This window comes from Nyctibius grandis, chromosome 5 (genome assembly GCF_013368605.1).
Source record: "Nyctibius grandis isolate bNycGra1 chromosome 5, bNycGra1.pri, whole genome shotgun sequence".
In the NCBI taxonomy this organism is placed as follows: Eukaryota; Metazoa; Chordata; class Aves; order Nyctibiiformes; family Nyctibiidae; genus Nyctibius; species Nyctibius grandis.
The window spans coordinates 85181108-85193213 of record NC_090662.1 but is presented as its reverse complement, the minus strand read 5'-3'; the positions used below and the strand labels follow the sequence as shown (position 1 = coordinate 85193213).

General features: G+C 35.6%; 1 protein-coding gene across 10 annotated transcripts in view; it reads left to right on the top strand.

The window, feature by feature from the left end:
* The window catches only part of C2CD5 (C2 calcium dependent domain containing 5), a 71291-nt gene that overhangs the window by 40258 nt on the left and 18927 nt on the right, over positions 1 to 12106 (top strand). For 5 of the 10 annotated variants that reach the window (XM_068400654.1, XM_068400650.1, XM_068400659.1 and 2 more), the window contains 6 exons: positions 988 to 1102; positions 3607 to 3702; positions 5475 to 5666; positions 8474 to 8660; positions 9682 to 9846; positions 10179 to 10319. In XM_068400654.1, coding sequence (XP_068256755.1) covers positions 988 to 1102; positions 3607 to 3702; positions 5475 to 5666; positions 8474 to 8660; positions 9682 to 9846; positions 10179 to 10319 — 896 coding nt within the window. Of the gene's footprint in view, positions 1 to 987; positions 1103 to 3606; positions 3796 to 5474; positions 5667 to 8473; positions 8661 to 9681; positions 9847 to 10178; positions 10320 to 12106 lie in introns of all 10 variants that reach the window. The other 5 variants (XM_068400652.1, XM_068400649.1, XM_068400653.1 and 2 more) reach the window with 2 other exon arrangements.

The following is a 12106-nucleotide window of genomic DNA, read 5'->3' as shown; positions in this document are numbered from 1 at the left end:
TTTCAACTAAGTTCATTGGTACAGGTAAACCATTTTAAAAGAAACAGTTGACAAACTCGAATTGTAAACGACAGTATTCATTGAATTCATATATAAAAAGCTTGCAAGACAAGAGCTTTAGTTCCGGGAAACTAATTGCTGAGCAATTAAAATAAAGGGATTGCATAAACTTATTCTAGTGGCACTCTTTTTTGCATTTTTAATATAGTATTCAAGAAAATCAGGTAGGATACATTTTAACACATAACCTCAAAGACAATAAAGATAATGAGATAAAGAATCTATTGGGGGGGGAAGGTGCAGTTGCCAGGATACTGAAGCAAAAAAGCTTCAACAAATACATAGTCAACGTACATCTAGTACTTCTTCATGTTGTTAATGTAGAAGTAGTTTCAAATACCTATGGCTTCTCAAAGCTGAAATGCTGAAATAAGGGCGACAGAGCTGTGTGTTTGATTAGTGATACAGTCTTGAACAAATATTTTTAAAATTTGGTTAACAGAGAGAACTGCTTGCAGTAGCAAAAGCTATTCAGATTATTTCAAAGATGTCAGGTGTATACTGGAGTGAAATATTACTTTATTGCTACAAATACTGTTTTATTATTACTAGTTTTTCAATATTACAGAGTATCTGTGATGCTTTGTTGCAAATTACATGCTGCTCTCATGTTGTTGCAAACTGACAGTACGGTCTTCAAGTGGGTAGAGATTGGAACAGTATCTACAGTGTTTTGGTATTATCTGTCATATGGACAACAAGAAGAATGCGGTAATTTGTCAGAACCTGTTCCCATGGGTTATAAATAAGAAAATTAATGAAAAAGTCCCATTAGTGTTTGCTTGAAGTGAGATAGGTAGGAAATAAGAAGTCTCCAGATACAACAAAACACTTGAATATGAAAAATTTGACGTTTCAGATTAATTGCATGAAGCTTAATGTTGACATAGTGCAGAATAGTGAACTCATTTATACTTTGTCTTTCAGATGAACCAGAAACACGAGATGCCTGGTGGGCAGAAATCAGACAAGAAATAAAATCCCATGCCAAAGCATTGGGTTGTCATGCTGTAGTGGGCTACAGTGAATCAACTAGCATTTGGTAAAACATGATGATGATTTGATTTTCAAAATGTCACAGAAAATTTATTTCCTCTTCAGTGAATTAAAAATTATTAACTATTTCAACATTATTCAGTACTGTTGGTACTACCTAGTATACCTACTTCAGAGAGTTTGTTAAAGTAACTTTATGAGATTTCAGTATTGTGCTTCTTTTTTTAAAATATGTTTTGGTTTGGGTTTTAAGATTTTTCTAATGAACATTACAATTTTTATTTAAAAATTTGCTTTTGTAGTAACAACATTAATTTAGCTATGAAGTTTTCTAAACCTGATCTACCTAAACTTAAGACTGTTTCTAAAAGTATATGTATTGCAGTTTCATTATTGGGTAACAACTGGCAGACCAGTACTTAAATTGTAAACCTCAAACTTAAGGCACAAGTTATTTACTAGGAATGTATTATTTGTAAGTTAAAGGAGAATATGCTGCCTGATAGATCTAGAATACTTTAGGTGTAAATGTTCTGTATTTCTTGCTGGAAAATGCGTGTCGTTATATTTCAGTACTACAGTACTGTTTAACATGCTAAACTGCAGCTCTGCTGTAGTCTTTCTGAGGTTGAATTCCTCAGCCCTGCACCCTATTCAAGCCAAAACTCCAGTGTGTTACTGTATTCCCTTTGGCTAAGAAGATTCTAATCTTGTGTATTTTGGTGACTTAATAACAAACTTTGTGAGAGGCTTGGAGCTTGGGAGAAGTAATTTGGGATTCATCTAATTACTTGTCCTTCTCTCTGGTCCAAGAAAGATTGTGTCTCTTGCTAGTTGTGGAAAGTAATCTATGAAGAGCTCCTCCTGCGGCCAGGTGTGTCTGACTGGTATCCTACAGAAAAGTACTCTGGCTCACTAGGTGTTTTGAATTGCTTTAGGAAAGTAACTGAAGCAAACTCAGACATGTGTATTTCTTTTCTGTCAAGTTGATTTTGCCTGAATACGTTAAAGAAAAAGCACTAAGGATTTGCTTTTTTTAAAGAGAGAAGCGGGAAAAAGAAGTTTCATTTTACTTTGCAATTGATTAAGTTGAAGAAAGAGATGAGAGTTATACAGTGCTTTCACGAGTGCACACCATTCGTTGGTGAAGTAGTAAGATAACCAGAAATGATCAGTCTGAAAGCCACAGCATTGATTGCTTCACATCTGTTGCTCCTTCATGTTTATTGCTTCACTGCAGGTTAAAAAAAAAACCCAAACAACCAACCTACCAAATATATTGATCTTCCACGAAACTTGAAAACAGTTTTTGGAAGTCAAGTGCTTGTGCTAGTAGAGTAGGAAAACAGGAGAACTTACTTTACAGGCAAGACATGGTTTGTATTCCTTATGCTGTCTTGTCTGGTTGTGTCCTTTCTTGCTTGGAGTATTAAAGACCATATTTACCTCAGAATTGCAATGTGCAAGTTTACATTGCTGAGGGATGAACTTGCACTAAAAATGGAAGATTCATTTCCTTGACTGTCAGTCTCTTGGTAAAAAGCATGAATATTTTTAAATTTTTTTTCTACCTTAACTATGGGGAGAGAATATACAGAGTATAGATAGGCAGCCAGTTATGGGGTTATTTCACACTTTAATTTTTCTTAAGGAATTTAATGTGTTAAACTATTTTATCAATGATCAAATATTATTAAAGTTCCCATGCTTGCTTGCCAGTTCAGCTTTATTCCATGCTTAAAGAGCAAGGCTCTGTCTGTAAGTACTGGTCTGCCAGACATGTTATATATGAAAAATTATTCTGGAAAGAGAAACAACAAATAAAAAAGGCACACGTCTCATTCAAGAAACTGTGGGAGAGCTTTTCTCCGTATTTTTTCTAAAATAGTATTTTAAGTGTTGAATGTTAGAGATTTGTTTCTTATGTAACAATTTCAGAAATATTAAAAGCTCTGTGATCATGCTTTGCACTTCTGAGAGCTTTACCTCTGCTAAATCAGGAATATGGTCAGTTACTTTACATGCTATATATACATTATTGTAGTCGCTCATAGTAAAATTTTACTGTTCTGCTACTTTTTATCCTCCAAGAAGCACCCTTGTCAGTCTTGTGTTGTAACTTCATTTTGAGAGTGAATAAGATGATGAGGCTCTCAACTTCCATTTTACTTTGGTAAACAATTACGCCTTGTTTTTTCTAATGTTTCTTTGCTTTTTTTTGGTTGGCTGGATTTCTTTGCATTATTAACCATAGTATTGAAAACCATACTTAAGCTAGGCTAGCCTTTGTGGTGTTACAGCACAGTATTTGTAGCATAGGGCAAAGCTGTTCAGTCTGTCTGTTTGCCCAGTCTTTCTGCATTTCTTACTTATGCGATGGTTTAAATACCAGAAGAGGACTGTTTATGATATTTAATGGATAAAGTTGCACAAATGCACAAAATTACTAGTTACATTGAATTTTGTGCCAGCCTCTTAATCTAATAGTTTTGAATAAAAGTAGCACTACGTAGTAGGAATTGACTTTGTTGTTATTCTTTTCTCTTGTAGTGAAGAGGTCTGTATTTTATCCGCGTCTGGCACAGCAGCTGTACTGAACCCTAGGTTTCTTCAGGATGGCACCATGGAAGGCTGTTTGGAACAAAGGTTGTCATGGCAGCCTGGCTTCTTTTCCATAGGGTCAGAGAAGGGAGAGGTTGATTTTTTTCCTCAGAGCCAAGATAGTTCTTCTCTATTAGGGTAGGTTACAGTGTTACAGTGCAGGATGCGGGACCAACCACTTTACTGCTTTTCACTAACAACAACAACAACAGAAGTAATGGAACTCTGCACCAAATTAGATACTCTGTTTTTATTTCTAACAGTCTGAATAAGGTAACACGTTTAAGTACTAACCACAGATCACGACTCAGTTTTTTTCTTTGCTGCTCTTCAGGTATCTTTCTCAACTTTATATCACACTATAAAAAAAAGACAGATGTATGATAAATTACATAAGCCAAATGTTGCTATGGCTGTAATATGTGTATGTATGCTCTATGTGTACTATTTAAGAGCTCTATGAGAGATAAAATAGCTTGGCTGTAAAACAAAGATGGTGCCAGATTCTTACAAAAGATGTATGTTTTAGTTGAAGCTTATGAACAAAATCATGAAACTGAAGGAAAACATGGAGTTTCCCTTTGTTTCTGCTGTTGCAAGTAAAATTTGAAGAAATATTGACAAACAGTTATTTTGGGGAAAAAATAATTAGATTAACTAATGCATATTGATAATTTATTATGTGGTCATCAAGATAGTCATCAAGTGTTTAAAGAGATTATTGTAGTCATAAGTAAGGCTATTTATTACACCTTGGCACATGCATTACTTTTTCCGTAATAACCCTGCCAACATAGTATTTATTATTCTTTTACTTTGTTAGCAGGAGGCCATTATCTTCTTGTGTAGATAGACTTTTGAAAACTGTAGCCAGAACAAAAATATTTGTTTCTGTATTCACTATATGATGGAGAGAAAGAAATGTCATGTTCATAATAGGAAGAAAATTGGCTTTTCATCAAAATAGGTGTTTCGGTGCTACTAAGAGTCTTGTCATAGATTAGAAATGCCAAAGGAAGGTAAAACAACTAAACGGACAAAGCTCATGTTTGAGACAAAATATGTTTGCCAAAGTCTATGATAACTAATGTTCCAAATCTGTCAGATTTGCTTGAGCATCTGTTCAGAATTCACTGAGAAGAATTGTTTGTGTGAAACAGAATAAATTTGCAGTAATGCAATTAGCCTGTGCTTTCCTTGCTCATATTCTTACAGTGGTTATTCCTGGATATGTCTTATGGGGGAGAGGGACTAAGTGTTCTAAGTAAATAACAGGTTTTATCTAGTACCTTATCTTAGGAAATAATATTGCTATTCTTCTTACAATGTTAATGTATATTGTGTTGCTTCTCAGTAGGATGGTTGTTTGTTTGTTTATGTTCTGCTCATTAGGGTTTTGTAGGTTTTTGGACACAATCAATATAAAAGAGACTTTTCATTGTATTTGGTACAGCAAATTCTCTGTACAACCATTGTACCATGGACTACATTTAGAAATCATAGTGCCTAAAGCCAGCTCAGTAATATTCTGGGTTTATGTAAATTGTTGATCATTGTATGTGCTTTTTTCTTCATCCCTGCCTGACAAGTTTCAATGCAGCTTTTATTTATAGCTTTTTAGGTAGTAGTATGCAGCCTAATTTTATTCTTCTAATTCATACAATGCAATACTTGTCACATTGGTATAATGGAGCAGAGTATAGCTGCAGTGTATGATTTAAGTAGGTATCTGTAGGTGTTTATTCACATGTGCATGTATTGATCATTGTTAATAAGAAGCAGGTATTTTAAGTATGTTCTCCATAATGTATTTTTAGGATTGAAGAAGCTTCACCACCAGGTTGTGGATTTTGCCATATACCATATGACGAATTGAACATGCCATTCCCTGCTCACCTCACTTATTGTTACAACTGCAGGAAGCAAAAAGTTCCTGATGTCCTTTTCACCACAATTGATCTTCCTGTAGAAGCAATGGTTATTGGGAAAGGATGTCTTATTCAAGCCAGGTATCTTATCAAAATGTTTTCTTAGTAAAGTTTTAGAGATCTTTGAAAGAATTCCTGTTGCTAAAATCCAGTATGTCATCAAACCTTAAATTTTTATGTTGAATTGCTAGGAGTTAATGACAGTGTATTAGGGTACAGGAGCAGAAGGACAGCCTCTCCTCCCCCTGTGTTACATGTCATGTCTGTTGATGGACATCTGGTAATTTGTCCATGTTGATGGACATTTGCAAATGTTCTGCTTTTTATTTTTTTAATGACTATGGGAATTGCTGTATTTTGTCAGCCTGGATCTAAGAGTTTTAATGCTTTAACTTGCAGTTTGGGACTGCTAATGTGGTCAGATACAGCTATTGCACTGGAAACTCAATGAGCTCTTTAAGTCAGTTGTGTTAGTTCTGTGCTTATGTCCATAACTGAACATCATCTCTGTAGAATTGTTGGCTATGTCCAGTTTATGCTGTAGTCTTTGGATCTGGAAAAGGGAATAAAGTGGTTTGCAGTGGGAAAGAAGGAAGGGTTAGCTATGTACAGTCTGTGTGGGTGGCCAACTGCATGGATAAATAACTGGTTGTATGGTTGGACTGAGAGGGTAGTGGCTTATGGTTCGTAACCTACCTGGATGGCCATTAAAAGTATAAATAGAGTCTGCAGTGGAACCTGTCCTGTTGAACATCTTAATGATCTGGAGGGGATGATAGACTGCATTCTCTTCAAGTTAGCCAGTTCCACCACGATGAGTGGGACCAGACAATACAATAGCTGTACAGTTTTGCCTCCTCTGAGAGTAAAACAGGGATCAGAAGACTAGAGCAAGTTGAGTGGAGGGCCGCCAAGGGAGTAAGGAGCACCTACCCTATGAAGAAAAGCTGCGGGTGCTGGACTTATTCAGTCTGGAGAGAGAAGGGATTCAGGGGGAACCTAACAGGAGCCTGCCAGTACCTATAAGGAGGTTGTGGAGCACATGTAGTCGGGGTCTTTACAGTGCTGCACAGTGGGAGAGTGAGACATAATGGGCATAAGTCGAAGCAAGAGAGATTCAGAGTGGATATAATAAGGAAAAACTGCTTACCCATGAGGACAATAGGGCAATGGAGCAAATTGCCTAGGAGGTTTGCGCAGTCTCCGTCTTTGGGGAGTTTTCAAGACCTGACTGGATAAAGCTCTGAGCATCCTGGTCCAAGCTCAGAGTTGACCCCAGAGATGTCCTGAAGTCCCTTCTCACCTGAGGTTTTTTTATGATCCTATGATTATCATTCTCTGACTTCTGCTATAGCAGAATTACTGGAGCTACTGTAGAGATGCATTCTGTGCTCCTCCTTTGGTATTTTCTGTAAACTCTGTATTCAGCACCATTGTGGAAACTGACTTTTAGTGTCACACAGTGGTCCCTGATCTGTCTCCGGCGTACTTGCAGATGTCCCATTTTCTCTAGAATGGTGTCTCAAACATTTCCACCCCCCCCAAAAAAATGAAAAAAGACCTGAAGATGTATTTAGAAAGGTTTTGAGGTGAACTTGCTACAGTTGGGTGAATTACTGCGTTTTCCCGATCATATAATAAATATGGTCCTTAGAAGAAAGTGTTGTCTGTTCATACCACTAAAACATACAGTTGTCATTTGCTCTTTTTGAACAAAAAATTGTCACTGAAAGTAGGCAGTCATTACATTGGTGTGGGGTTTGAATTTCAGCTTATGGGCTAAACCCAAGAGTGGAATATGACTAATGTAATATAGTCAGAGATGGGATTTCTGTGCTCTTTTATTCTTTTAAGATAAGTATTTTTAGTCTGGTTAGTGCTTGAGCTGTGAGGGCACTCGATTTTTCTTTATTCCAAAGTGTGCCTTGAATAACTGTATTAATAGGAATTTTGAAAGTTCTACCAGTAGATGTAAATTCCTATGCTTGTACCTGAAGTTTTTATGAGGTTTGCGTTTGGGGTCTTATTAGAAGAAAAACTGAAAATACAAATTTTCAGATAAGACAGTCTCGAGGAGTTCTTGTAAAGAAATGATATTTTATTTTACAGTTGCAGCAATCTAGAAGAACACAGCTTGTCAGTTCTGAGACTCAGTTGAAAAGGGCTGCAGTAACTGTCCCTTGAAATAATCTTTTTTTTGTGGGCAGGGCAGGGGGGGTGTTAACAAATACCAGATAACTTGCAATAGCAAAGAAGTTGTGTTTTTTTCAGTATTTGCTTTGACACAAGTGAGCAGGGCAAATTTTTAACAGTCGCTGGTATATAATAGGAGTGTTAATACGTTTAGCCAAACACGTAGTAGATGGTTATCCGGAATCTGTAGAAAACTTCTTTACATTGCATAGTTATTTGATACTGTCAGACTATTATGACAAAAACCCGGCGTGATGCATGTTGTTTCTGTCTGATAACAGTCCTTAAGCATGTTTTAAGAAAGGAGACATGATTTCATTCCGTGATTTAGAAAAATGCAGTATTTTTAATTTTTGTATTCTGCTTTGATAGGGAATATTTCTGACTGTTGCTGAAGTTTATGTATTATTCTGTTTCATAAGTTTACTTTTTATGTTACCCATTTCTGTTGTTAATATAAATATATAGTTTCCTATTAAAAATTAAAATCAAATCTTACTTATTAGACTTAGTGCCTCAGTATGCCTTGATCTTCCTAATTTTTTACAGGATTTTAAAATACATTAAAAAGAAACTGATTGTATTAGGTTATACAATGAGGAAAAAAATTTAAAAACCCTGTGATCACTTTCAGTCTTCAACAGTCCATTAAAACTGTTTATCTGCTGATGTCATGTACTGTTTCTTACTGTCAGGTTATGCCGTCTAAAGAAGAAAGCTCAAGCAGAAGCAAATGCAACATCTATCAGTAATCTCTTGCCATTTATGGAATATGAAGTGCACACCCAACTGATGAATAAACTTAAGCTGAGAGGAATGAATGCTCTATTTGGGCTGAGAATTCAGATCAGTGTGGGTGAAAATATGCTAACGGGGTTGGCAGTAAGTACAGTTTTAATCTTGGGATTCTTTTGCTTTGTTACAGTATTTTTTCAGGACCCAGAGACATACTAGTGTTGTGGAATTCAGAGTAATTAGAGGTATTAAAATGTCATTTTAAGAATAAATGAAGTGATGGAAAGGAATGAGGTGTCTGTTGACAAATCAGGACAGACTGTCTTTCAGCACCAGAAGATACGAATCTCTTGAAAATCTGTTAGAGGACAAGATTATTAGAAAGGACAGGAGAGGAAAAGAAACTTTAAATAGTTTAATGGCATAAATTATAGAAAAATGATTGTGTTCTTTAAAGATCCTGTCAGAGATCCCTGTTCCTCAAGTTGCATTACAGTTGCATGACAAATGAGGTCAATTAAGTCTCTCAATAAGTCTTTTGGTTAGTTACCAACAAGAGAGAGGTCTGTCGCCTCTTCTTTGATGGCACTGAAGAAATAAATGACAGATTGGAAGTGTCTTAAGAGGTAGCCAAGAAGTGTTCATTAACAATATTTTCTAACCTCATTCTGTCATGTGGGGTTAGAGTAGTGAAGTATGCTGCTTCTTCCTGCATAAGTGTAAAAGGATGTTTGGGTAATATTGACTGGCTTGCATGTTCTTTGGTCTGAACTGATGATCTGTTTTCTGTAAATAGAAATGGGATTGTCACAACTTCAGTGATACTGTAAATGGTTTGGCCAAATTTTAAATCCTTGAAACCATAACTTGCCTATGCAATATATACTAGGGCAGAGGTTTGAATTCGTACTTACTTTGGAACTTTTAGGTAAGTTAAGAGCTCTACCATGGAAAAGACCCATGAGAAGGAGAGATTTTATTGAAAGAATAGTGGTGTTTTTTCATAAGTGAACAGGAGAGGGCAAGCCATTTATTATGGGAAGAGATCATGCTGTAATGTGCATGTCATGATGCTGTCCATTATAGCATAAGCATTATGAAAAACTTTATATGAAAATATTAGAAGTACGTGCTTATGTAATTGTCATTTTTCTTAATGACTTAAAAGTCTGCAACAGGTGTGTATCTAGCAGCTTTGCCAACACCTGGTGGTATTCAGATTGCTGGGAAGACTCCAAATGATGGCACCTATGAGCAGCATATATCTCACATGCAAAAGAAAATAAATGATACGATAGCAAAAAACAAGGAACTTTATGAGATTAATCCTCCAGTAAGTAAAGCTTTTATATTCTAAAAAATAAAGCATTCTGAGTCAAACAGGTATACACCATGTATATCCATGAATTCTTAATGACAGAATCATTCAGAACATAAGTTGTTCTTTAATAGAGATGTAGATTCTTGTCGCTGTTTTTTGGGAACCTATTGGAATTTTCAGATCTCTTAAGCCACATATCCAAATCAATTTGTACTTATTTAGGTTTATTTCACAGTAAAATTGTTTTCAGAATTTTTGTTTCTTAGAACGGTTAACAAATTGCTTATAACTGAAATTATTTCTAAGCTACATAGAACAACTGTTAATTTTTATATACGTTTTAGGAGCTACCTGAAGAAATCATTGGGTCTCCCATTCCAGAGCCTAGACAACGTTCCAGGTTATTAAGATCTCAATCAGAAAGCTCTGATGAAGTTACAGAGCTAGACCTTTCACATGGGAAGAAGGATGCTTTTGTCTTAGAGGTGATAAATGTTTTCAGTACTCATTTTCATACTTTCCTTTTCCTGAAATATGTATTTAAAAAACAGAGAAAAGTTTTCTTACCAACAGACAGTTCTTAAATTGTGTATAAATTCTATTTTGTATCAATAGAAAATTTTAAGTATTGGATTTTGCATTGTCTCTTATTCTGTTTGCTTAAAGCATAGCTATATTATGCCTAGGTACAATATCTGAAAAGATTGCCCTGATGATCATGAACATGTGACGATATCTAGAATAATAATGAACTAAGAGCTGTAAGAAGTGCCCTTCTGCATACTTCAAGCAGAAGTCATGACCAATCCAAAACTTAGATATATTTTTATTGACATTGAGGTTCTGTGTTGTCACACTTTACATTTAGCAGAGAAGAATCTTGTGTATTCTTCCTGTTTCAGAGCTCTTATTGTTATAGTTGGATATTCAGAATTACTAGTTTCCACAACTGGTAGTATTCAAAACATTCAAAAAAACACGTGTCAAGAGAGCACGTGAAAGTAGACTTGCTTATCTGAACTTCAGCTGTTGCCATTCAGAGTTCAAGAGTTTAAAACTTCAGAGAATACCTTCCAATTCTTTCTACAACTACAACTAGAAACAGAAACACCACCTATAGATAAAGAACATAGATTTCTTTTACCTCTTTAATCACTAAAATTTAAAGATGTGATTCTAACATTGTACAATTTTGAAGAAAAGTAGCCAAGTACTAAAGGAGGCTAGAGTTTTGATCATCTTATAGATACAGGTGTTACAAATACTTGTCCTAAACTAAGAAAACAAAACAATTTAATTAAATTACAGCATGTAATTGCAGCCTAAGGTACATTCAAGACTTTTATTTATGTTAATCTTCGCAAATCACTATCTTCATAAAAAATAATCTGGAAGAAAAGCTGTAGATAGTGAGAATGAGGGAGTGCTGTAACAGCAGTTCATTTGAAAACAGAGGTAAGAAAGGAGAGTGCAAAAATAACAGGTTGGGAGAGGCTGGTGTGATAAATTGAGATTGGTTGGTGCTTCTGCGGTTTGAGTAAAGTTTTGCTCTCCACTGTGTTACAGGTATACTAGGATCAAAGTAAGTAAATTGGGAAGTCCCTAAAAGTAACTTTGAGGCTAGTTAGTGCTCACATTAAGAAGAAACGAGGACAGTTTTCATCAAGCATTTTTTGCAGCTGGTCTCAACAGGTTTTTGTTTTTATTTTAATATTATCCTCTGTGTAGACTGACAGGAGTGGAATTGTATCCTCAAAACAAAAATTATTATACTCTCTGAGGCACTGTATTGAAATGGATGAGCCAACCAGAAAATGCTTTGATAAATGCAAAAAGGGTTGATTGACTTTGTAAAAAAGAGATGATTGTGTAAGGCAATAAAAAAAAACAAAACCCAAAGACTATTGTACTGCAAGAGACCCTTTGGACAAATTATGAAAAATACTGGAAGAACATAAGCCCAGCCTCCATTTCACTTCTAAAGGCTGTCAAATACAAGAGAGCGAGCAATGATAAAAGCTCAGCATACTTCTTCTGTACAGTTGCCTCATGAAAAAGCTTGGTAAGTTCTAAGCGAAGGTGAGCTGGTTAAGGACTGCATAATATGCTGCAAGCAGAGTTCAGCTCTTTTTTACAGTTTTGGAGAATTCTTCCTTCTACCTTATTTATTAGTTGTAATATAGGCACTGGGGAAGATAAGAGGAGATCTCTATGTGGAAGGGAAAAATGTAGGTACACTCTAGTGTACTATAGATTACATTATAAATGGTGC